Raw genomic sequence first — 23,004 nt, forward strand, 5'->3', positions numbered from 1 at the left:
TTTGCTTGACGCATCTCTTAGGGCTGCTTGTTCCACCGTAAAAGCCTCGACCCCTAATCCAACAAGTGGTGAAACCCTGTCAAGTCCACACATGCATATTTTTCTCCTATCCATCTGTACACCATAACATCTGCATACCTAAGTGTCAATCTTCTATCTAGTGGATTAGTCAGGAAGTTCATAGGTGCCTCCTTCTTAACTGATACTCCCGCCCGCCTGAATATATCAAAAGGTACATCCCTAACAAAGTCATGCATGTACTTAAAACTAGGAAGCTACTTACGATGAACTGCATGCTCCCCAAAAGTATCCAGGCATGCCTTACGACAAACAGTTTTGGTGTGTAGGTGTTGAGGCAGGGATATGTTTGCGGTCATCTCTCGTAAGTATATGTCGGCCTCAAGACCGGTTTGTGCCTTTGTTGTATTCTTTGGGGTTAGGTGTTCCGTATATATGCGGCATCTTGTTATTAGTATGCTTCTCCCTTTTTTCCTCGAGTTTTATTGCTTCTTGCATTTTCTCGTCGAGAATAATATTTGCTATTAAAAAAAAAGGGCACGTCTCATCAATAGAAAATAGTGGAATCATAATGCGATATCTAAGGATAGTAAGATACTCCACTAGTGATATATGCTGACATAACCCATCAATCGAGATAGTTAGAAGAAAATCATGAGCATGTGCTGCTTGCAAACATCCTAAAACTGCATTCTATCTAGTGGTCATGTCAAACTTAACTTCCATATCTTGAACACTTTTACTAAAAAGAGCACTCGCCAAAAAATTTGTCCCAAATTATATGTCGCTTTATAATACCAATGAAACATTATTGTAATTTTTCCTATTATACCCTTAACTATTTATTACTCTCTCTTCTTTCAATTCTTTAATTTATCTTTCTCATGACAATTTTGTAAAATAACGCATAATATCTATTGTCCATACAAAATTAATTACATTTCCTAGTAAGTGTGAAACTGTCATAGCGTCATATAATTATGGACAAATGAAGTATTATCCAACAAAGAGCAACAATCCCCATCCAAGTTGTCCTCCCATACAAAAGCCTCCTCATCCATCTCCACTCATCTCCCTCGACCCCCAACCTAACATCTTCATCTCTGCCACTGAAATATATCTGTATTCACAAAAATATCAAAAATCCTTCTAAATCTAACTCATAAAGGTCCTCCCTCCAACCAAGGGTCGTTCCAAAAGAAAGTGATTTCGTCTTCCCCAAAAGATGCCCATCTCATTCGCATACCAACCACCCTCATGTACATCTACACCCTTTCTAATACCACATAAATCGTTTCACCAACACGACGCCTTTGAACCCCACCCTTAATCTACCCCCGTATTTTGCCGCCAACACTTTAAGTTTAAGCCATAACCCTCCCTTATCAACATATAATCTCCAACACTATTTTCCTAGCAAAGCCAAATTAAATTCTCTAATCTTCCAAACCTGCAAACTTCATACCTCCTTCTTAGAGCAACTTTTGTTCCAACAGAACCAATTAATTTTACGAGTATCCTCACCCCCATCCAAAAAAGAAAAGATATAGAAAGAGATTATATTAAAAAAAAAAAAAAAAGGATCAACAATCATTTGCCAAGCAAGCTTATACGACATTAATCTTAATTTTGTATGAGAAGACTTTGAAATCTGAGGCCACCATCTTGCTTTGGACGACAAATTTGTCTATCATATATCAACAAAGATAACAATCATTTCAGTATGAATCACATTCTTAAATACAATATAAAGATTAATTTTTTGAGTCGGATAAAATCACATGAGCGACAAATCTTTTCTTTAAAAATTCTAGTGCTTAATTTTTAAAACTTTTGAAACTACTGGTTAATTTCGAACATCTCATGTCAACTCAACACCTTTGAACTAGACATATCTATTGTATCTTAGCGAATCTTCAAGATCACAATCCAACTGAGGAAATTATAAATTTTCTTTTTTTTACAAAAAATTATAAACTTTCTTAAGAACAACACTAAAGAAAAAATATTCTGATTTCTAAGAATGATAAGTGGTGGTTCTAAAGTGCATTGAGGACGTAGCCCAATTACAACTCGACACCACACACCTTCCTATCTAGAAAGAAACTGATTTAAAAACTCAATGACAATTCTTTCCCCTTAACTTTTTCTCACTATTGTATTGACAACTTTTGGGAACTTTTAACTTCCAAAATAGAATTTGCATTATTTCGAATAAAATAAAGATTGCATTATTTAGTGTATTTAAAGTCATTTTTCTAATAGTGAGCATAGTGTTCTCTTTTTCTTGTTTACTGATCAATATGTGCCCTCTTTCACTAATAGTGTCTATAAACAACAAAATAAAGTCCATCTTTTGTCTTGGATGGACCATACTCTGGCCAATCTAACATTTACTGCAATGTTATGCAATATCTCTGTATGCATGTAACTTGTTCCTACACAAACTTGTTCTTCTCCATATAAAATTTGTGGCTCCTAAATCACCAAGATCGATTAATAATGTAGTAATCTAGCAGTGTTTGACAGTTGTTCAAGGTCCAGTATGGGAGCCTACAACTACTTTTTTTATATAAATATTTCATTTATTGATAACTTGATCAATAGTGAATAGGAAAAAGATTCTATTTATACATGAGTTTACATAAATAAGTCAACAAAAATAACTATATTAACTCTTGATTAACTATTAACTAACTTTATCTTTTATAGGCGTGTTTGGTTTTCAAGGACTGAGTAGGGCGAGGGAAAGCTTCATGACTCACAGAACTAAGATAGTTACATATGTGATATGTCTCCATCAAAGAGATCATCACATCGATAACAAGATTTAAGCGAAATTTGAGTTGAATTCTTACCATGTAGATCAACACACTATAACTTTATAACGGGTTAAATGCGTTCTCTTGATTCGAAAATGGGTTACAGTTAGCAATACTAGGGGTGTTCATATGGTCGGATTGATCAAATAAACCAATTTATAGTTATAACCAATATAACTCAATCAATTTTTTCTATGCAAGGAGATCTCAACTAGGCTAACACTCAAGTCATAATCATCATTTGCAGCATGTCCAAATATATTAAATCAAATCAACAAAACAACTACTTAAACCTATAGGCTATAACTGAAAAGATGCGCAATCTATCTACAATGATGGGATTCCTTAATACTGCCTCTGTTTCAAAATGAGTGTCGCTTTAGCCAATTGCACACAGATTAAGGAAAGGAATAAAATAGTCATATGTCATAGCAATTTTACCAAATTATCATAATCAACTATTGGTTTGTTTTTCATTAAAGAAAAAATAATACTTTGGAAGTAGTGTAACATAGTGTTAATTGAAGGGTACAATTGAAAAGAAAAAGTTATTATTGCATTGGAAACTGAAAGTGACATTCATTTTGAAACAATTTTTTTTTGGCTAAAACGACATTCATTTTGAAACGGATGGAGTATATTAGAACCAAGTATGGTATCCCGCCACTAAATTTAGATATGTGGAGCAAGTATCAATGACAGCCGATAATCAATTTGTCTCAAGCAACAACAACATGTCTAAATCTAATTTAGAAATCAAGTGTAAGACAAAACCACAGTTAAAGCAAGAACAACAAGATAAAGAGGTTCCTTGAAAAAACAAGATAAAGAGGGTAAAAGAACAACACGCCAAGAATTTGTTGACATAGTTCATGCCAACAATGACCAACATCTGAGGTGAGAGAACTTTCTAATCCACTATCAAAGATTCATTACAAATAGTTATAAGAAATTAGATTCAACAAACTTTCTAAGAGCAAACCTGATTTATGCATCTTTTCCTCTCTCTTCCTTTGTTCTGGAGAGTTACAAAAGTGACCAAAAAATTTAGCTCTGAATGTTCTCCTCAAACATCGCCTAAATTTCTCTCCTTTGTCCTCTTACAACCACCCAATTGTTTTCACTTTCCAAGTTGTTTCCCATTTTCCCCACTCCTAGAATTTTTCACTAAAAGGCATCAACCATTTCTTAAGAATTTCCTCTTTTGATTCTCCAAAATTAGTATTTTTCTGACCTTTTAAATCTGACCTAAAAACTCTCAATCATTAGTCTCTAAGGTTCCTAAAAGTTCTCTCATTTAGTTTCATGAGATTACTCAAAAATAAATCAATAAGTAATGACCTTTTATACACTCCAATCAGTTTGTATTGTACTAGTCTTTGTGCCTCGCACAACCTGCTCTTGCGCCTAGCGCAGCTAGCAGAACCAAACAGCTCTTGAAAAGACAAAGGCATGCACCTGGTGCATGGGACTAAATGCTACATTAAATTTCTAACTTTCAACATGAGATTACATGGCATATTACAATAGTTAAGTTCATACGATCAATTCTAATCTATAAAGTTTTTTTAGAAAAAAAAACTTTATAGATTAGAATTGATCGTATGAACTTAATATGGGTGTGATATGAGACAAATACATAAATATTGTAATTTTTTTAAATTTGAGAAATAGACTTTGATACTCATGTATAACTATAATAACCTCAATTTGCAAAACATACTTGTAATTAAAACAAAATTAGAATTAATTTGTCAGAGCTCTATTTTTTTTTTTGTTACAGTTCGGTTTGTCTTTTTTTTTTGCTTAATAGCAGTTGTAACCCCCTAACTTTCCTAAAGTTGCGATTTTGGCCCCTTAAGGAAAAAAAACTACAAAATCGCCCTCTAAGTTTTGCACTTGTGGCAGTTTTGGCCCCAAGGCCAATTTTGACTCGGTCTACGCTGACGTAGCACCCTAAGTGAGGTGTCACGTGTTATTTTTTTTATTTTTTTTGCCTTGAGGGGCCAAAAATGCTACAGTTGCAAAACTTATGGGGCGGTATTGTAGTTTTTTTTTCTTAGTTGGCGAAAACTGCTATTAAGTTTTTTTTTTAATAATTATCGGTTAATATTAGTAAGTAATTAAGTAGGATCCAATTCATAGAAGAGTAAATTCGATTCAAAAAACTATAGTTAAATTTACGTAAAGGTAGTATCGGTTGGAAGCATATTACTAACAGTTTAGTGTCTTGAAGTATAAAATGCAATACGCTTTCAACATTGAAGTGGTCTCTATCCTATGTCCACGACAGCAACAGCCTATTGAGATGCTGTAAGTGTAAGTGTAAACCACAATAATTTGCTAAGAGTAATACCATTGTTTTGTGAAAAAAAAAAAAAAAAAAAAGAGTAATACCATTGTATCACTATCACGCATAAATAATCCTTGCCAGGTGCAGATTTCATTTTTTTAATATATAAAATAGTTGATTTTCCAGAAAACCGGTTAGCTCAGTAAACTGCCTGTTCGCCGGTTTTAAGCGAGTTTTTCCGGTTCTCACCGGTTCGATAACATGACCGATCTAATATGTAAACCGAACCGGTTACACCTCCGGTTCACGGTCGGACCGGTTGAACCGGCCGGTCCGGTCCGGTTTTCAAAACTATGGTATCACGCATAAATAATCACTTTGACTATTGACTAGGTAAAACTTTATGTATCGAAATTTTCAAATATACTCCCTCCGTTTCAAAATGAGTGTCGTTTTAGGTATTGGCACACAGATTAAGAAATGGAATGAAATAATCATTAGATATAACACTTTTACTAAATTGCCCTTTACTTTATAAGTAAAAGACAAACATAAAGTTGCGTTGGAAATTGTGTGAGAGAAAAGTTGGAGTATTTATTGAGGGTAAAGTTGGAAGAAAAAAATTAAAGTTGTATTGGAAATGTAAAACGACATTCATTTTGAAACAATATTTTTTGGCTAAAGCGACACTCATTTTGAAACGGAGGGAGTATTTATAAATGTTTTTTATTAGTTATTTTAGTCATTGAATCGAGTATTAGATAATCAATTTAATGATTAAGGAAAACAAAATACTAACAAAAAAGCCGCTAAAAATATTTATATCATTTTATAAACCAAAAAAAAAATATTATATAATTTCGATACATTTAGAGATTATGTAAAACACGCATTAAAAATCAAGATTGCTGCTATTTTGTTTGCATATGAGGACAATAGCATCGTCCCAAATCCCAATTCTCCCTCAAAAGTATATGCAAGACTCAGTGGAAACACATAACATGTCGCAGTGGTGACATCATAAACTCACCAAATAATATTATTCAGCCCCCACACTCAATAGTCCCGTACTCCCTTTTTTCCTTGATCAAATAATTATTTAAGAACTTGCATTTCTATTCTCATATACCACAAAACCATTCCAATCTTAAAGATTAATCGTTACTATGACCTTCTTTAAGGAGAGCAATGACAATGAGAAAGCCTCAATCAATAAACAAAATCTTGATGATGATGATGATGAATCACATAGTATAGGAGAATGGTTGAGTTTAGGTACCAAAGGAAACATGCCTCTACACCAAGATTCTCAATCATCAAAACCTCTTCACAACAAAAAGACATACTCATGCAAACCTCTTCACAACAAAAAGACATACTCATGCAACTTCTGCATGAGAAAGTTTTACAATTCACAAGCCTTAGGGGGTCACCAAAATGCACACAAAAGGGAAAGAGAAGCAGCTAGAAATTACCAATTATCTCAAAATTCTTTGGTTGCTCGGTCACTAGGAATCCAGCCTCACTCTCTTGTGCACAAGCCAAAAAGAGAAAGAGCTGCTACTATGGTGGAAGCTCGATTAAATAATGATGACAATTCTTTTATTGGAATGACATTGACACCCCTTGTATGGCATGGAAGCTTTCGAATGCAAGAATCAGATAAACATAAGCTTGACTTAGATCTTCGGCTTTGATTTTGATGCATTTGTTCCTATTTCAGAGTCCTCATTTACACTAGTGCTTTGTTTTCAATTTTCTTATGATAAATTAAATGTTACTTGCAAATTGTTTTAATGGAGTGTGGTAATAATCGTTTTAATTTGCCGCGACAACTGCAATTGCATCTGCAATATTAAGACTTTTGAAGTCTTGCAATGGCATTACATTTGTTAGATTATTTTCACATTTTGCTACAATATAAAGTTTGCAACGTAATTGTAACTCCAACTCCTTATCGCAATTCAAATTCATGGTGTGGTTACATTTGCAATCCTTAAAATATTAGAGAACTTCAGTTAAATGTAATTGATGCGTCCTCAATCACAAACATGTTGTGGTTGCAGAAACTTCAAAATCATGGATTCAATAACAGTGTAGTTGTTTGTATCAAGGATAAACCCACAAGAAAATAACCTCAAAATTCGAAGTATGGTTTCAATATTCAAATTATGGTGGATAACCTCAAAATTTGCTTTTTTGTTAATTTCAATGCTATGTCTAGTGAAAGATTCATTAAATGGAGCAATAGTAATCATTCTTGCATCATTCTTTACATTGATGGTAGTTGCCTAGGCTTGCCCGTTAGAGCTGGCTAATGTGGGGTTATTAGAAATAGTGTATGTTATTATTTATCGGGTTTTTCAAGCTACATTTGAGGATCTTATGACATCCTTCATGTCAAGTTATGGATATTGAAGAACTTGTCTGTTATTCCGACTCTCTTCAGTGTATTAACTCCATCAAAGCCCCAACTTCCAAGTTTCATGTTTATGTCGTTTTAGTTCAAGACGTTAATGACTTGATTGAGCAAAGTAACATTATATTATGTCACACTCTCAGAGAGAGAAATCAATGTGCGCGAATAATGATCTTATTCATCTTGTCTCCCATACGGATGATCTCTTGCGTATTTATAAAAGTTTTTTTGATTTAACTTTTTTATTTATAAAAGTTTTTTCTTTTTTTTTTAATAAATTAAACCCAAATAAAATTTGTTCTAATGGGCTTTATACTTATTTTTTTTTTCTTTTAGTGGATTTGGTCTAGATATATTTGAAAATTGTTGTTCACACACTAAAGAAGGCTGAAAAACACATGTGAAAGAGACAAATTCCCTTCGGCAGTTAACTGCAGTTGCAGCTGGCTGCTTTTTCCTCGGCAGTTAACTGCCGATGCGCCCCGATGCCTATGCATTGGCAGAAGCTTCATTTTCTGAACATGTTATGTGTTTAAAACACATAACTCAACCGGTTGAAATGTTTTTGCACATAATTAAGCCTAAACATAGAATATTTCAGATCACAAAGCAAATTGGCGTAAATTCACAAACTTAATTTAACCAACATTTTAACCATTCAAAGAAAGTAAGATATCCCAACGAAAGTAAAAAAATGTCATGAAATTAACAATAAACTAAAAAATGTCACGAAAAACAACTCTTAAACATCAGTACTAAAAACTCTTAAAAATAAGTCTTGGTCTTGCTTTTGTTGCTGCCTCCGCACCTCCTGGTCAATACAGGTGCCAACTGCTCCCTAACATGGCGCAATGCCGCATACAACTGGTCACTGGTCATCCCCTCTTGACCCAAGTAATCATCAGCTTGGAAAACAACACCACTAACCATATCATAGGTATCAGGCGAGCCTCTTTCCTGGTGCTGATGTTGGTCTGCAATGATCTGCTCCTCATTTGCTGGCCTCGAAGGAGATCCCATAATAGGTGGGAAAATCTGAGGGAGAGACACCCGTCCGTACCATAACATATTTCCATCCTCGAACCACCATGGTATATCTTTTGTCGGCTGACCCCAACTTTCTTCCTTAGTGGTGTGAGGACGAAAGTCGATGAAAGCGTGCGGAGTATGAGAAGCCCGCATAGAAAGAACGTATGTCAGATATCTAGGGATGTCCTGCACATATCCGTACTGCCGTTTAACTCTCTCAGGCAAGTGACGGCACACCTTCTCAACACCGCACATGATCCAACCCGAGTACCAAAATATCTCCAGAAACTTCTGGATCTCTATGTGTTCCTCGTACGACATCCAACATATGTCATCATTCTCCATACTATCAAGCAACATATAGTAGGTCTTCCCCTCTCCATGACCCCTTTCTATCTCCCATTTGGATGCGATCAGATAGTTTGAGAAATACTTTGGACTTTCATCAACACTGTAAAGATCAGGAAAATGCGCCAAAAACCATGCCTGCACAAACCAAACAAATCACATTTATAAGTTATTACCAAGAAAAAAAGTGTTAAGGTTCAAAAGTGTTACAAAATTTATTACCATGAGCAGTGTAACACTTCCCCCCAAGAGCTTTGCCATCAGGAAAAGAAACCTCAGATAGACAGTGGTAAAGGTATGCCAATGTCATCCCTCCCCACATATAATCACTCATCGTCGCATAGTCCTCCATCGTCGTCAGATATATCAACTCGATGAGTTTGTTGCTTTTATCGCCAAACAACAAACATCCAACCAAATATAAGAGGAAACACTTCACGCAAGCATCCTTGCGCTTATCCCTCTCTTGTATCTGCTTCATCATCTGTGCATCTTGCAATCTGGTAGCGATAGAGAGGTGGTCCTCTTAAAGCATCTTCAGTGTCTTATAACTAATGTAAGCACCATATTCTTCCTTGCAATTACTCACAACAATAGTATGTGTCACACCTAAGTGTGCCACCATCAACTCCACTTCAGTAACCTGAGAAACCTTCTTTGAATTGTTCAACATCCGCCCTTTAATGGGAATATGCACCAGACACGCTACATCCAAAGTAATGCTCATCTCCCCTACAGGCAAGTGAAAATTGTTGGTCTCGGTATGCCACCTCTCACACGAAGCCATAAGCAAAGCATGAGGCACATTGTCGTATTCTGTATAAACCAAATCATGTAGACTGCTCGCCCTCAACGGACCCCAAAACCACACTTGATTATTTGGTGGACGTCGGAGATCCAAAACCTTAGCCCCATGATTAATGGCTTTAACTTTACGAATCTTACGAATTTGAAATAATAAAAAACACAACATAAAATTTGTATGCAACACATATTTAAAGCATTGTAAACATTTAAATAAAAAAGTTAAGACATAGCAATATAAATTTAAATTGGCGCACGTAATTTAAATTTAACCAAACAATAATTGAAAAAAAAACATACAACTGCATATGTTGATATAATATTTTTTAAGTATCGCATATAACAAATTACTCAAACAATAAAAAAAATTATGCAACACATATTTAAAATATTGTAAACATTTAAATAAAAAAAGTTAAGACATAACAGTATAAATTTAAATTGGTGTACGTAATATAAATTTAAATCACGCGCGCCAATTTAAATTTAGAATATTAATGTATCATTTATTATTATTTCACAATTATATCCTTATTTATTGAATTTCATTTAACATAACTACTTCATTAACTACAACCAATAAGAGTATTTTTTTTGTAAATAATACTAATTTTATCATTAGATTTAACGCAATTAATCATTTCCTTAAAAATCGTGCACAAATCTTAACACAACTATTATTTTGAGACGGATGGAGTATGTAGGAGGTGGCAAAACAAGCCCAACCCGCTGGGCCGGCCTGTTTAGTCCGCTACTTTTGGCGGGCTGAGTCGAAGTTTTGAACTCGTTTCCTATAGTGGGCTCGTCCAGCTTAACTCGTTGAAAAACAGGGAGGGCATGGAGCGGCCTGCTTAACTCGATTTTTTTAAGACTTATTTTATCATTTTGAATTTATTGTGTTTATTGAATTTATTTTAGGATTTGTTTTGTGTTGGCGGATTTTCCTTATTTTGCTACTAAGTATGATGTTGAGTACGTCAATTTTTTTTTTTTTGACAAAAATAAATGATATTCATTCATTCAAATTGATAGAGTGCATCGATACAATACAAATCCAAATTCGCCAAAAACAAAAAAGATGAATCTGTGAACAAACTCACAACATCCATGTTAATAGCATAAAACGGCAAAGTACATATGCCTACAAATATGACTAATATGACTATATTCATGTCTCCGGAATACTCATGTCTCCGGATCTACAACGTTACAGCGCCAAAATCATTGTCATTAATCGGATCTGCACTTGCTCAAAGCTAATCTTTCAACCTGAATCAAATAAACACCGCACTAAGACGGGAAATAAAAAACACACCGCACAAAGACAGGAAATCAAAACAAACAGAGTTGTTCAAAGACGACGAAATCACAAAAACAAACGAAAGAAAACAGAAAATATGTGAAATCACTTATTCAATTAGGATAGAAGGAAAAACAATTCGGAGGAGTGATTTTTGGGTAAAAATTGACCCTTAATCACCCCTCTAAAAAGAAGAAGAAAGGGGGTGACGACTAGGGTTTGAAAAGGAGAGAATAGTACGCCAATTTGTTAATTATCTTATTTTTACCAAAAATTTATTTGTTGCCTATTCTCTTATATTTTTTTCATGATAAATGCAACATAGTTTGTTTTTGTAACAATCAAGTTGTAAAAAGTTACATAAAAAAGTTGTTTTTTTCTTTTAAAAAAGATGTTGATTAGCATTAAAACAAAAACAACAAAATTAACAAAAGCTCAAAAGAATAATATTAAATCATTTATCATAGTCATTAACATAACATCACAAACACATTAAAGTAAACAAATCCTTAGCGTCTGTGAACCTCTCGCTTTGATTGCGGGGTGTGATAAAATAGAATATTAGTTTTTTTTTTTGACAAGAAATAGAATATTAGTTATAATTAATTATAATTATTTTTCTGTAATTATTTTCTATCATAATTAGATAATTTTTTGAATAATTTTTTTTACAGTAGATATTATATCCACATAATAAAAAGGGCAATTCCATAATCATCAACATAAACATCACAAAATTAATCGATACATTAAAATAAACAAATCCTTAGAAGCAATTAAGTATGATGTGACAGATTCTATTTACACATACATATAAACATCACAACCGTAACTTCAAGAAGATGACGTGTCACAAAAGCATGCAACTGCACGCAAAGATGTAGGACCGCACACGCACAGTTAAAGCTCCGCACACTTCACAGTCTCATCCCACGAACCGTCTCCCTCCATAAGGAAAGAAACAAAATTCTCCTTGTAAAGCACAAACATAAACAGGTTAAAAAAACACAACATGTTAAATTTTAGAATGAGACATGCACGTGGCATGTCACACTTTAACACATGTCACACCATTTTATATCTGAGAAAATATTCTCAACACTTTCGCCACACCAAAAATCCGAATTTTCCATTTTCATTTGTCAACGTTTTTTATACAAATGATCAACACTTGAATTGATCATCAAATTCAAATATCATCAAATTATGTATCCAAATTCACAAGAACAATCACAACCACTTATAGTGGAAGAACAAGAAGAACAAAAACCACAAGAAACAGCATATGATTCATCAGAAAAGATAGTAGTGGTAGGAATAGACGAATCCACAAACTGGGGTACCTCAGTTCCACCATTTTCATGGAAGAAGCTATGGCTATTCACAGGACCTGGTTTTCTAATGAGCATAGCGTTTTTGGATCCAGGGAACTTAGAAGGAGACCTTCAAGCTGGTGCCATTGCAGGGTATTCTTTGTTATGGCTTCTTATGTGGGCCACAGCTATGGGACTTTTGATTCAGCTTCTGTCAGCAAGGCTTGGTGTGGCTACTGGAAAGCATTTGGCTGAGCTTTGTAGGGAGGAGTATCCTAGATGGGCTAGGTATGTGCTTTGGGTTATGGCTGAGTTTGCTCTTATTGGTTCTGATATACAAGAGGTTATTGGTAGTGCTATTGCTATTAGGATTCTTAGTAATGGAGTTATTCCTCTTTGGGCTGGTGTTGTCATTACTGCTCTTGATTGGTAAGTGTAATTTACTAATTATCCATTTTGCTTCTTTTTAGTTTATTTGATTCTGTTGGATTTTTTGTGATTGCTATAGTTCCCAAAGTTTATGATTTTTATGCTTAGGTAATTGCAAGGTTTTGCTTAATCAATTCAAAATTTGTGTTTGGTTTCATGGTAGGAAGAGATAAAGTGATCTAGATAAGTAAAATTGATTTTGACACGTTTGGTTATGTCAATTTGAATTTAATTTGCATTTAGAATTGATTATAACTTGGAGTTAGGTTTGTAGCTTTTGACTCTAAACACGATTTTTACACTTAAATTTATTGTTCAACTCATTTTAACATGAATGTATCTAAACATAAATCACTTTATATTCAACTCAGTTTTAACTAAAATCAGTTCAATCAAAATCAATTTGTATTACCGTAGAATCAAACACACACTAAGCTCTCTAATATTTTCATAGGTTGTCTTGTAGCATGATTGATAATATGTTCTGGAGTCTTTTCTGTAACAACATTTTGGATGTTATGGTAACTCCAAATAAAACTTAACATATGTGTGTGCTTTGTTGCCTTGTTTGTTTGCTGCAGTTTTATTTTTCTCTTTCTTGAGAACTATGGTGTGAGGACATTGGAGGCTTTTTTTGCTGTTCTCATTGGTGTAATGGCACTTGCTTTTGCATGGATGTTTGGTGAGGCAAAGCCAAGTGGCAAGGAACTTCTAGTTGGTAAGAGTTTTGTTTATTTCACTAATTTAGGAGTTAGGACCTGTGCAAAATTTAAATCCTATGTAGCACTGACAGTTCATATTAAAGGCGTGTTTGACATTGACACGACAACGACACATGTAATTACATTCAATTACTTTTATTTTCTGAAATTATTATCAGTGTCGACGTGTTAGTGTCGTGTTCGGTGTTCTTGTCAATGCTATATTTATAAAACCACTATAAGTAAATTGTTAGTTTGGTTTTGCTTCTTGCTTTGAATATGATTTGGAGTCTGATTTCATCTTTGTAGGCATTTTGGTTCCAAAACTCAGCTCCAGAACTATACAGCAAGCTGTTGGAGTTGTGGGATGTCTTATAATGCCTCACAATGTATTCTTGCATTCGGCTCTTGTTCAGTCAAGGCAAGTTGATCACAGCAACAAAGGCCGAGTTCAAGAAGCGCTTAACTATTACTCAATAGAGTCAACAATTGCCTTGATAGTCTCCTTTATCATTAACATATTCGTCACAGCTGTGTTTGCGAAGGGGTTTTATGGTTCCGAAATAGCAAATAAAATAGGCCTTGAAAATGCAGGACAGTATCTTCAGGAGACATATGGAGGTGGAGTTTTTCCGATATTGTATATATGGGGTATTGGGTTGTTGGCAGCTGGTCAAAGTAGCACTATAACTGGTACTTATGCTGGACAATTTATCATGGGAGGTTTTCTAAATTTAAGGTTGAAGAAATGGATGAGGGCGTTGATTACTCGTAGTTTTGCAATAGTCCCAACCATGATAGTTGCTCTTATGTTTGATGCTACTGAGGACTCACTGGATGTTCTGAATGAGTGGCTTAATGTACTTCAGTCTGTTCAAATTCCCTTTGCACTTATTCCTTTGCTTTGTCTTGTGTCGAAGGAGCAGATAATGGGCACTTTCAAAATCGGCCCTGTCCTCAAGGTATATTATCCTTTAATCTGCAGTTTGTTTATGACAGTTACTTATCAGATACTCTTCATTGGCTTATGTGTTTGGTAAAAGAGTTGATGATGCCGATTTTTTGCATTCTGTGTGAAATTGCTGTCTGATATGCCTGAGTTATTCATCAATCAAATGAAATCATAATTTACATAGGAAGAATATAATTCATAAGTGGCCTAGTATAGACGCTTTCTTCTGGCAGTTCAAACAGAAGAAAATTTAGAATTGGCCCATGAATTCAGAATCATTTTTTGCAATTTAGAGTTAGATTCTAAAAAGACAAATCAGTGGTCATGATTATACCGTCGTGTATTGAGAATTGAAAGGAGGTGTGGAAGTGGTGTATGCAGTGAACTAGTTTCATTACAGGTTTTCCCTCTACCATCTTCAGGTCATTCCAAGTACTTGATACAATACTACATGTTTTTTTTTATCCCTTTTTGTTAGTTTTAATTTTGACCATGAATTTATAATCGGTTCAGTATTGTGTGTTAGGCAGTATATTAAGTATCCTGCTGTTGGAAACTGCATATGATTCAACTTTGACTTTTACATCAACTATCTATAAGACATCTACAATGTACTTGTTCCTCTTATCTTGCGGATGTTGTTATACCTTTAACCTCATTCATGTCAAGTTTGTCTCATCAATTAATTAATACTCTTGTATTAAGTAAAATGCTAATTGGTTTCTGTTATGGATACAGATTTTTTCGTGGAGTGTGGCTGCTCTTGTGACAGTGATTAACGGCTATCTGTTGCTGGAATTCTTCTCAGCTGAAGTGAATGGAATAATAGTTGGTGCTGTAGTATGTACAATAACTGCAGCATATGTTGCATTCATAATATATCTTATTCTGCGGGCGACTACATTTTCACCTTGGCAAAACATAACACGACCAAAGGCGATACTTCCCTCAGATAGTTGAGTGAATAATGGATCCTTAGAACTGCAGACTAGGAAGTAGTATCGTTGTACCATTGGCTTTCATGACGCAATAGGCCCCTGCAAATTATAAATAATTCAGGGTGGATTTTAGGTGTTATATTGCTTTGAAATTTTGTTTTTGGGGCTTTGGAAACACATGTAGTGCATGAACTTTGTTGTAATATCTTTAGGCTACTCTACTTTCTGCAATATTAAATTAAGAGGATAATGTTTTAAAAAGAGCTAGATTAGGGTTTTGGGTTTTCACAACAAAAGAATAGAAGAGGATCCTGAAAAGTTCACGATAAGATTACTTTTCATGATCCGAAGACAAGGGAGAAATACTCACTAATCATAGTGATGAACATCCTAAATAAAAATAAAGAAAAGGCTAAAGAGTGTCCATGTGACACTTGTTAAGGAAACTAATATAGAAATGTTGTGTTGAAAAGCGGTGAAAATTGATATATTTAACTCTTTAAAAGTTAATACTTTTTACTTTCTTAACTACCCTAGTTAGCATGACCCTAAAAATATAAAAAGAAATTAAATTAATGCCAAGCCTTTACAAAATGGCTCATAATTCTACATGAAGGTTATTATTGTAGGCAACGTGACCACCATATAATCCAATTATGCAATCATCACTATCAAATTGCACCAAGCCACCCAAACCAACAACTCCATGATTCCTAATAGTGTTGTCATCAAACCATAACATCTTTAAAATCATGCCAAGTCACCATTTTAAGCACTCTGAAAAGTATTAGGTGGGTAACAACATCTAATTAAAGAGTTGAGAGAATGAAGAACCAAAGTAAGTTTAAATATTAGACAAGATTCTTTAGCGATACAAATAGAATTTCTAGCTCTCCAGGTCCAACAAATTCCAGCAAGGAAAATGGAGCTAGAATCTCTAATGACATTTGACTTTAGGAAATTAAAACTATTAGTGTGATTGAAAGAAAAGAAAAAAAAAAGGAAGACTCGTTGTCATATTTGATGAGAAAGAGGGCAATCTCTAATTCATTGTAAGGAAGACTCATTGTCATTCATGCATATGGTACAAGTATTAGATTACAACATACGTCGATGATGCATGACATCATAAGTAAGGGCTGCATTGTGAAAAACCAACCTAATAAGAAACTTAACTTTCTCATGAGTCTTTGCTTCCAATTCCAGCACCAAGAATATGCAGGGGACTTAAGGAACTAATGAGACAAAATTCAGCTATATCCAGGCTTAGCTATATCAAAACCATTGATCTTTGCTTGCCAAGTAAAAGTATCAGTCACACTATAAACCATTAATCTTTGCTTGCCAAGTAAAAGTATCAGTCACACTATCATCAAGATGAACATAGGAAAAGTTGAGGAAAGCATCCAAGTTTGGATTGAGGGGAGTTCTAAGAATATACAAGTTAATAATGTTGTCAACATAAACGTCCTTGAATTAGGATAGTAAAATGAAAAGAAAAAAAAAAATCAACTCCTATTTTAAAGTTATACCCATCATGAAAAAAATATGACAATCTTCTTGATGTAGTTATGTCAAAAAAAAACAAACAATTATTTGTTTTTTGTTGAAAAAACAACATTTAAAATTTTACTTGTGTCAAATGGCAATACAGTACTTAATTTTTTTTATGTGTTAATCAAGTAAATGGTCGCTATAAATATTCTGAATTTCTTTTTCATCCCTATAATAAAAACACACTTTTTGTATTGTCAAAAAAAAAACACACTTTTTGTAGTGTCTAAAAATGAAATTATAGATAATTATAAATCATTTACTTAACTGGAAGTAAAATATTTGTTCATTGTATGAAAATCATCCTTATCCTCTACATGACTATCTATTTTCAATCAATATTTTTAAAAATAGTTTAAATGTAAAAAATTTATTTGTTAGTAAAGGTGTCTATTTTTTGGTTAAATAAAAATATTTATTTTAAATAATTAATAGGATTTAATTTTTATATGCATTATTTTTTAGCTAATAATCTATACTATATTATAAAGAAAGTACATGGTTCTAGGCTGATTTTTTTTTCTTCTAATTATACATTTAAACAAAATTGTCTATAAGAATGTTATATTTTTGGTGTAATTCTAAATGATAAAAATTTATACCCGTTTGTTACGGATTAAAATAAAAGTGATTTTGATATAAAATAATTTAGAGATTATATTTTAGAGATTATATGAAAAATCAGAATCTATTTTGCATTTGTTTACTGTAATAAAAATCACTTTTTTTAAACAAATAATCTAGTTTGTTTGGATACAACTATATAAAAGGGATTTTTTTGTTACAAAATTAGTTCAATCTTTTAAATTATATTTTCTCTCTCCTCTAAAAAAAATCTATTTTATTTTAAGCTGCTCCTAACAGCTTCTCATTTGAAGCTGTTTTTATATTATTTTTAGATTCTGATTTTTTTAAAAATCTGTAACAAACGGATGCAAAACTCTTAAAAGTGATTATTTGTTTAAAAAAAGTGATTTTTTTCTTAAAAAAGCTATAACAAACGGGCTATTTCCCCTAAAAAAATATATTATATTTGTTACATTGTTAGTGTCATTAAAAAAGATAAGTGTCAATTTTTTTTGAAAATGATAAGTATAGTTTGTTATAATATGGAAGTGCAATATATTTGTTTGAGAGGGCGGAAGCGAAATATATTAAACCTATAATTTAATCAAAACAAAATTTCATAAAAATCGTTGTTCGTAATTTATACGTATTGACACAATTAAAATAGTTTATATAAAGTGTTTATATTATCAATGTAAAGTGTTTAAAACCACACATATTATTAGCATTTTTAAAGAAGATAAATTATTTCACCCAAATTAACATCGGGAGAATCGAACCTAAGATATAGGAGGAGCACAATCTAAGGTTCCAAGCATTATCATGACTAACCCGAATAAGTTCACACATACTCCCTCCAGTGACATTTATAAGAAGAAAAAAAGATTAGGAAGAGATTTATTCAATGAACTTAAAAAGTTATATTTTGCTTATAAATGTGAACGGAGAAGTATTATTAATTGCGAGGAAATTGTACAATCCAGTATGAAAATTAATCTTTTTTTTTTAGGGAAGTGAATAAATGTGAACGGAGAAGTATTATTAATTGCGAGGACAATTTAAATTTTTGTACAATCCAGTATGAAAATTAATCTTTCTTTTAGGGAAGTGAAAATTAATCTTTTTTTTTGTGGTGGCCGGGGTTTTTCTTTTTTGTGGTGGCCGGGGTTTTGCGAGGACAATGTAAATTTTTGTCCAGGGTTTTGCGAGGACAATGTAAATTTTTGTACAATTAATCTTTTTTTTTTGTGGTGGCAGGGGTTTGAACCGCGGGCCTTGCATATTTTATGCATTGTCTATACCAACTGAGTTAAGCTCACGAGGACGAAGTGAAAATTAATCTAACAACTAATTAATAATTACCAACTTATTTTCATAAAAAAAAATAAGTAATTGCTATTATTTTTTCAATAACTATTTTTATTCTTTCTATCAAAAATAATTTATATAGATTTTTTTGCATATTTTTTACCAATCTACAAAAGAACCCTTACCCCCCTCTCTTGGAAGTTCGAAGAGCATATCCAGGTTTTGTACCTTTCTTCAACATATTGTTTCGCCACTGTACTTTCTTCCCCAAACATACACCTCCCAGAGCAAGATTTTCAATCGTCGCAACCGCATCCAAAATTTCAAATTGGGGCTAAAACAAGACTCAACTACCTTCTCGTTTTGCGTAGCAACGATTTTCTTGCATCATAACTGAGGTATTTTTCTTTTCACGCATGTTTCTTTTACATTTTTAACTCAATGTTTAGGTTTTTCGTTTTTACGGCAATTAGGTTTATTGTTTTTATTCACCTAATACGTAGTGGATTTCAAAGCTCTGTTGAAATGGTAGGGTTTCGGTGTTTTGTTTTGTAATTTTTGTTTTTGACTGTAACAAAACTGCAAAAGAATTTTGCTACAACCATAATGTTGCGGTGTTTTGTTTTCTTTATGCTGCAATTTTATTATTTTGGTTCAACATTAAAAACCCTTGAAAATTAATCATAATTATTACTTCTAAACCTTGAAGCTTGCCCTATTCTATTAATCAGCTGAAAATTTTTATGTAAGAAAATGTTGTTGTCTCGTCTTGTTGATATTTAAATCATGATACATGATATATTATCTTTATGAATGGTTGATGCGGGAGGAGATTGAGATACCCTTAATAAACACATTTTAACAATTAAAACCCTAAAACAACAAAACTCAGCAGCTCTGCCAAAAAAGAATGCAGCTCCTGCCAAGTTGCATTGAACGCAAGTGGCCGTAAAAAGCACACACTTGCCGGAAAATGTAGGCAGAATTAGTAGTTGTAGGAAGAAAGGCTGGCAGAAAACAGTGAGAAATTCTAGGTTTTCATTTATTTTATTTTTCGAGTTTTCTGGCCCCTATCTTTTAGCGCATGAGAATGTGATTCCAGCGCTATTTGCAGCAACGATAGACGCCCCTGCAAAAGGAACTGCGCCAGAGAATTTAGGGCTGCGATTATGTGCTAAAGCGCTGTGATTGACAATGACAATATATTTCTAAGCCATCTGAAGCTTTCCATGTTCCATTAACTAGCTGAAGATTGAATTTATATGTAGGAAAATGCTGCCAGATTGTTTAGTAACCTATTAGTTTTTTCAGTGTTTTGATATGTAAGCTTTGATAAGGATTTTAGATAAAGTGATTGATGAAGGTACAAAGAGGGATGTTGTAGGGGATACGCTTAAGTATTATACTAATTTATGAGAAAGAAATACAGATAAAAGGGATTTTCTGTGATGAAGGAGTGTAGATGAAATTACTTTCTTATTGTTTATTCTCATGTTATTAACCTTTGTAATAGTTTATCACAATTAAATTGAATTGTTCTTAAAGGCTGTTGGCTAAGCTGCAGGAATATGGGTGACGTGGAGCAAAGCAATGAAAATAACAAAGAGTCTATGATTGAGCAGCTTGCTCAGGCGTTTCTTGAATTGGAAGCTCAGAAGGGCGCTTCTGATGATAAGGTTCAATGGGATGAGATTAAGCAACATTTCTCTGACCTTGAGATGGCATTGAACAAGAAAAATGAAGAGCTGCAGGCTAAGGAGAGGGAGTATGAAGAGAAACAATTAGAAATGAATACATTACTTACACAGAGAAAGGCGGCGGTTACTTCAAAAGAACAAGATCTATTAGATCGTTTGCAGGATCTTAAAGACGCCGCTGTAGCTTCCATTATAGAGGCTCGTCCAAATGACGTGACTACAACTTTTGATTTTGTGTATGATGGGGAGGACAAAGATAATCAGGTAAGCATCTCCCCTGAAGACTCTCCTAATAAGTCAGGTGAAAAGTCTGAAGGTGTGGCTACTGAGGTTAGGCCACATCTAGACTTGAAAGTTTATTGTGAGAAAATGGATGCAACAGGCCTTCTGGATTATGTTGTGGCACATAAGAAAAAAGTGTCTGAATTTCGTGAAGAAGTTTCTGTTGCATTAGAAAGTGCAACAGATCCAGCACGACTGGTGCTTGATTTACTATTGGGGTTTTATCCCGACAATGAAACTAGCCAACAAAATGATAACGTGGGTGCTGCCCTTCAGGGCAAGCGCAAATCCTGTATTCTAATTTTGGAAGCCATGGCCAGCTTATTGGCAAGGGCTGACCCAGGTGCAGATCACCTTTTGAACCCTGAAACCAAGCAGCAAGCCAAGGCAATTGCCAATGAGTGGAGGCTCAAGTTAGCTAGTGCAGGCATTGATGCTGCCAATGGAAATTCATTGGAAGCAGAGGCATTCTTGCAGCTTCTTTCTACTTATAGGATTGCTTCAGAGTTTGATGAGGAAGAACTCTGCAAGCTTGTACCTGCAGTTGCTCAGAATAGGTCGGCACCTGAGCTCTGCCGCTCTATTGGCTTAACTCACAAAGTGCCAGGTTGGTGTTCTTTTAATAAACTACTGACCTGTGAAGTCTGCAGTGAAGGATTGTCCTGTCAAATATCTCCCCTATACTAGATGAGCAGTCTTCTTTTGGGGCAGTATAGCTAGATTATCTGACGAAGCATAGCCACGCGTGACATATACTTTTCTGCTTTTGTTGTGGTATTATATTGTTAGGTGGTGACACAATTTTCAGATATTGATTATTCTAATTTTCACTATTTATGCAGCTCTTATCGAAGCTTTAATCAACAATGGGAAACACATTGCAGCTGTACACTTTGTTCAACTCTTCAAGCTTCAAGAAAGCTTTCCCCCTGTTCCCCTCCTGAGGACATACCTCAAAAACCAAAGGAGAAATTCACAAGTAAAGGCTGATAATGTCCGTGATATTGCTACTGCAAAGGTATGCTTTGTTGCTTGAGTGAAATTCAAACTGATTGACTATCTTATATATGTACATTCTCATTTAATTATTGTTGTTGGGCAACAAAAATAATAATTAATTACTGTTGTAGATTGATGCCAATGCACAAGAGCTTGCTGCACTGAGAATTGTAATCAAGTGCATTGAAGAATATGAGTTCGAATCCGAGTACCCACTTGATACACTCCATAAAAGGGTTCATCAACTAGAGAAAGCAAAGACAGAAAAAAGGAGAGGTGGAGATTTTTTTAAACGTCCTCAACCATCAAAGAGGCCAAGGCCTAACGAGAGGCATTTTCCACTCCGTTCATCTGGTCGTGGTGCTGCTTCAGCTGTCGTTACTGGTAGGCAGGTTCCGCCTGCTAGGACAGCATATGCAGGAACTGCTGACAGGTATCCCCATTATGCTGCAGTTGCACATGATTATCAAGTTCCTGGCCAGTCTATGTACACTCAGCCAGCTAGTGCAACTCCTTCTAACTATGGTCGTTATATAGGTAGTAGTTTGCAATCCACACCCCATCATTACATGTGATTAACATCCAAGCATTGCTGAAATGACTTGAGACATGCTAGAGATCAACCATTAGTTCTATCCTACTTTTTTTTAAATATTCCCTTTTGTTTTGTTTTGTTTGAGTTTACTATGATACCAGAAGGCAGGTGTACTCTTACATTTATATCCAATGGTCGCTGGTTAAATGAAGTGTATGTTAAACATTTGGTGACAAAACTCGTTTGGCTAATACAATGGAGTTGGAAACCAATTGTAGGTCGAGTCTGTGGATGCAACATCGATGGTTAGAATAATCGATGAAGTTTAAATTATTATATATCTAGGATATATGTTTGAGTAAAAAAGGAAGGTTTTCATTTTACTTGTATTGTTGTAATGTGTTGGTTTACTAGTTATCCCATATAATGAGGCCCAGCATCGTAGAAAGAACATAAATCAAATCATGATAGAAATTAAGAAGGGATTTGAGCCTCAGACGAGGTTATACCTCATTGGTGAACAAACGGCTCTGACTCGATAGAACCCAAGACACCACCCATGAGCTAGATAAATGTTTGTGCGAGAAATGAGAATTTAATGAAAAGATAGATGAGACAGGTGGTTGAAAAGTCTACCCACGATGAGTTCTTGAAGGGATTAGCATTTCTGTATAAAATAAGATTGCACGAGAGGGT

The 23,004-nt window shown here is 34.2% G+C and overlaps 5 protein-coding genes across 5 annotated transcripts; 3 read left to right on the forward strand and 2 right to left on the reverse strand.

Annotated features, from left to right (window-relative positions):
• Positions 1–6,299: 6,299 nt before the first annotated feature.
• Positions 6,300–6,830, forward strand: LOC146901129 (uncharacterized). The gene has a single exon (XM_085737022.1). It carries the CDS (start codon positions 6,300–6,302, stop codon positions 6,828–6,830), a length of 531 nt encoding a protein of 176 aa, XP_085593148.1.
• A 1,487-nt stretch (positions 6,831–8,317) lies between these two features.
• Positions 8,318–9,281, reverse strand: LOC146901130 (uncharacterized). The gene is made up of 2 exons (XM_085737023.1): positions 9,204–9,281; positions 8,318–9,067 (listed from the first exon to the last, which is right to left on the reverse strand). Exons 1-2 carry the CDS (start codon positions 9,279–9,281, stop codon positions 8,318–8,320), a joined length of 828 nt encoding a protein of 275 aa, XP_085593149.1.
• A 174-nt stretch (positions 9,282–9,455) lies between these two features.
• LOC146901131 (serine/threonine-protein phosphatase 7 long form homolog) lies at positions 9,456–9,902 on the reverse strand. Its single transcript, XM_085737024.1, has one exon. The coding sequence runs from the start codon at positions 9,900–9,902 to the stop codon at positions 9,456–9,458; it is 447 nt and encodes a 148-aa protein (XP_085593150.1).
• A 2,237-nt stretch (positions 9,903–12,139) lies between these two features.
• LOC146901132 (metal transporter Nramp3.2-like) lies at positions 12,140–15,627 on the forward strand. Its single transcript, XM_085731580.1, has 4 exons — positions 12,140–12,775; positions 13,357–13,493; positions 13,786–14,438; positions 15,167–15,627. The coding sequence occupies exons 1-4, from the start codon at positions 12,240–12,242 to the stop codon at positions 15,386–15,388; spliced, it is 1,548 nt and encodes a 515-aa protein (XP_085587706.1). The 5' UTR covers positions 12,140–12,239; the 3' UTR covers positions 15,389–15,627.
• A 3,332-nt stretch (positions 15,628–18,959) lies between these two features.
• Positions 18,960–22,441, forward strand: LOC146901133 (FRIGIDA-like protein 3). Its single transcript, XM_085734093.1, has 4 exons — positions 18,960–19,193; positions 20,360–21,381; positions 21,617–21,792; positions 21,905–22,441. The coding sequence occupies exons 2-4, from the start codon at positions 20,364–20,366 to the stop codon at positions 22,346–22,348; spliced, it is 1,638 nt and encodes a 545-aa protein (XP_085590219.1). The 5' UTR covers positions 18,960–19,193; positions 20,360–20,363; the 3' UTR covers positions 22,349–22,441.
• The last annotated feature ends 563 nt before the right edge of the window (positions 22,442–23,004 follow it).

The sequence above is a fragment of the Medicago sativa genome, chromosome 8, assembly GCF_051527215.1.
Source record: "Medicago sativa cultivar Bolivia chromosome 8, Bolivia_mono, whole genome shotgun sequence".
In the NCBI taxonomy this organism is placed as follows: domain Eukaryota; kingdom Viridiplantae; phylum Streptophyta; class Magnoliopsida; order Fabales; family Fabaceae; genus Medicago; species Medicago sativa.

Coding starts and splice junctions, on each gene's coding strand:
- LOC146901129 (XM_085737022.1), top strand. CDS start 6,300: ATGACCTTCTTTAAGGAGAGCAATGACAATGAGAAAGCCTCAATCAAT.
- LOC146901130 (XM_085737023.1), bottom strand. CDS start 9,281: ATGGAGGACTATGCGACGATGAGTGATTATATGTGGGGAGGGATGACA. Junction 9,068..9,203: donor TTTACCACTGTCTATCTGAG/GTTTCTTTTCCT, acceptor TGGTTTGTGCAG/GCATGGTTTTTGGCGCATTT.
- LOC146901131 (XM_085737024.1), bottom strand. CDS start 9,902: ATGTTGTGTTTTTTATTATTTCAAATTCGTAAGATTCGTAAAGTTAAA.
- LOC146901132 (XM_085731580.1), top strand. CDS start 12,240: ATGTATCCAAATTCACAAGAACAATCACAACCACTTATAGTGGAAGAA. Junction 12,776..13,356: donor GTCATTACTGCTCTTGATTG/GTAAGTGTAATT, acceptor TGTTTGCTGCAG/TTTTATTTTTCTCTTTCTTG. Junction 14,439..15,166: donor AAATCGGCCCTGTCCTCAAG/GTATATTATCCT, acceptor TTATGGATACAG/ATTTTTTCGTGGAGTGTGGC.
- LOC146901133 (XM_085734093.1), top strand. CDS start 20,364: ATGGGTGACGTGGAGCAAAGCAATGAAAATAACAAAGAGTCTATGATT. Junction 21,382..21,616: donor CTTAACTCACAAAGTGCCAG/GTTGGTGTTCTT, acceptor CTATTTATGCAG/CTCTTATCGAAGCTTTAATC. Junction 21,793..21,904: donor GTGATATTGCTACTGCAAAG/GTATGCTTTGTT, acceptor TTACTGTTGTAG/ATTGATGCCAATGCACAAGA.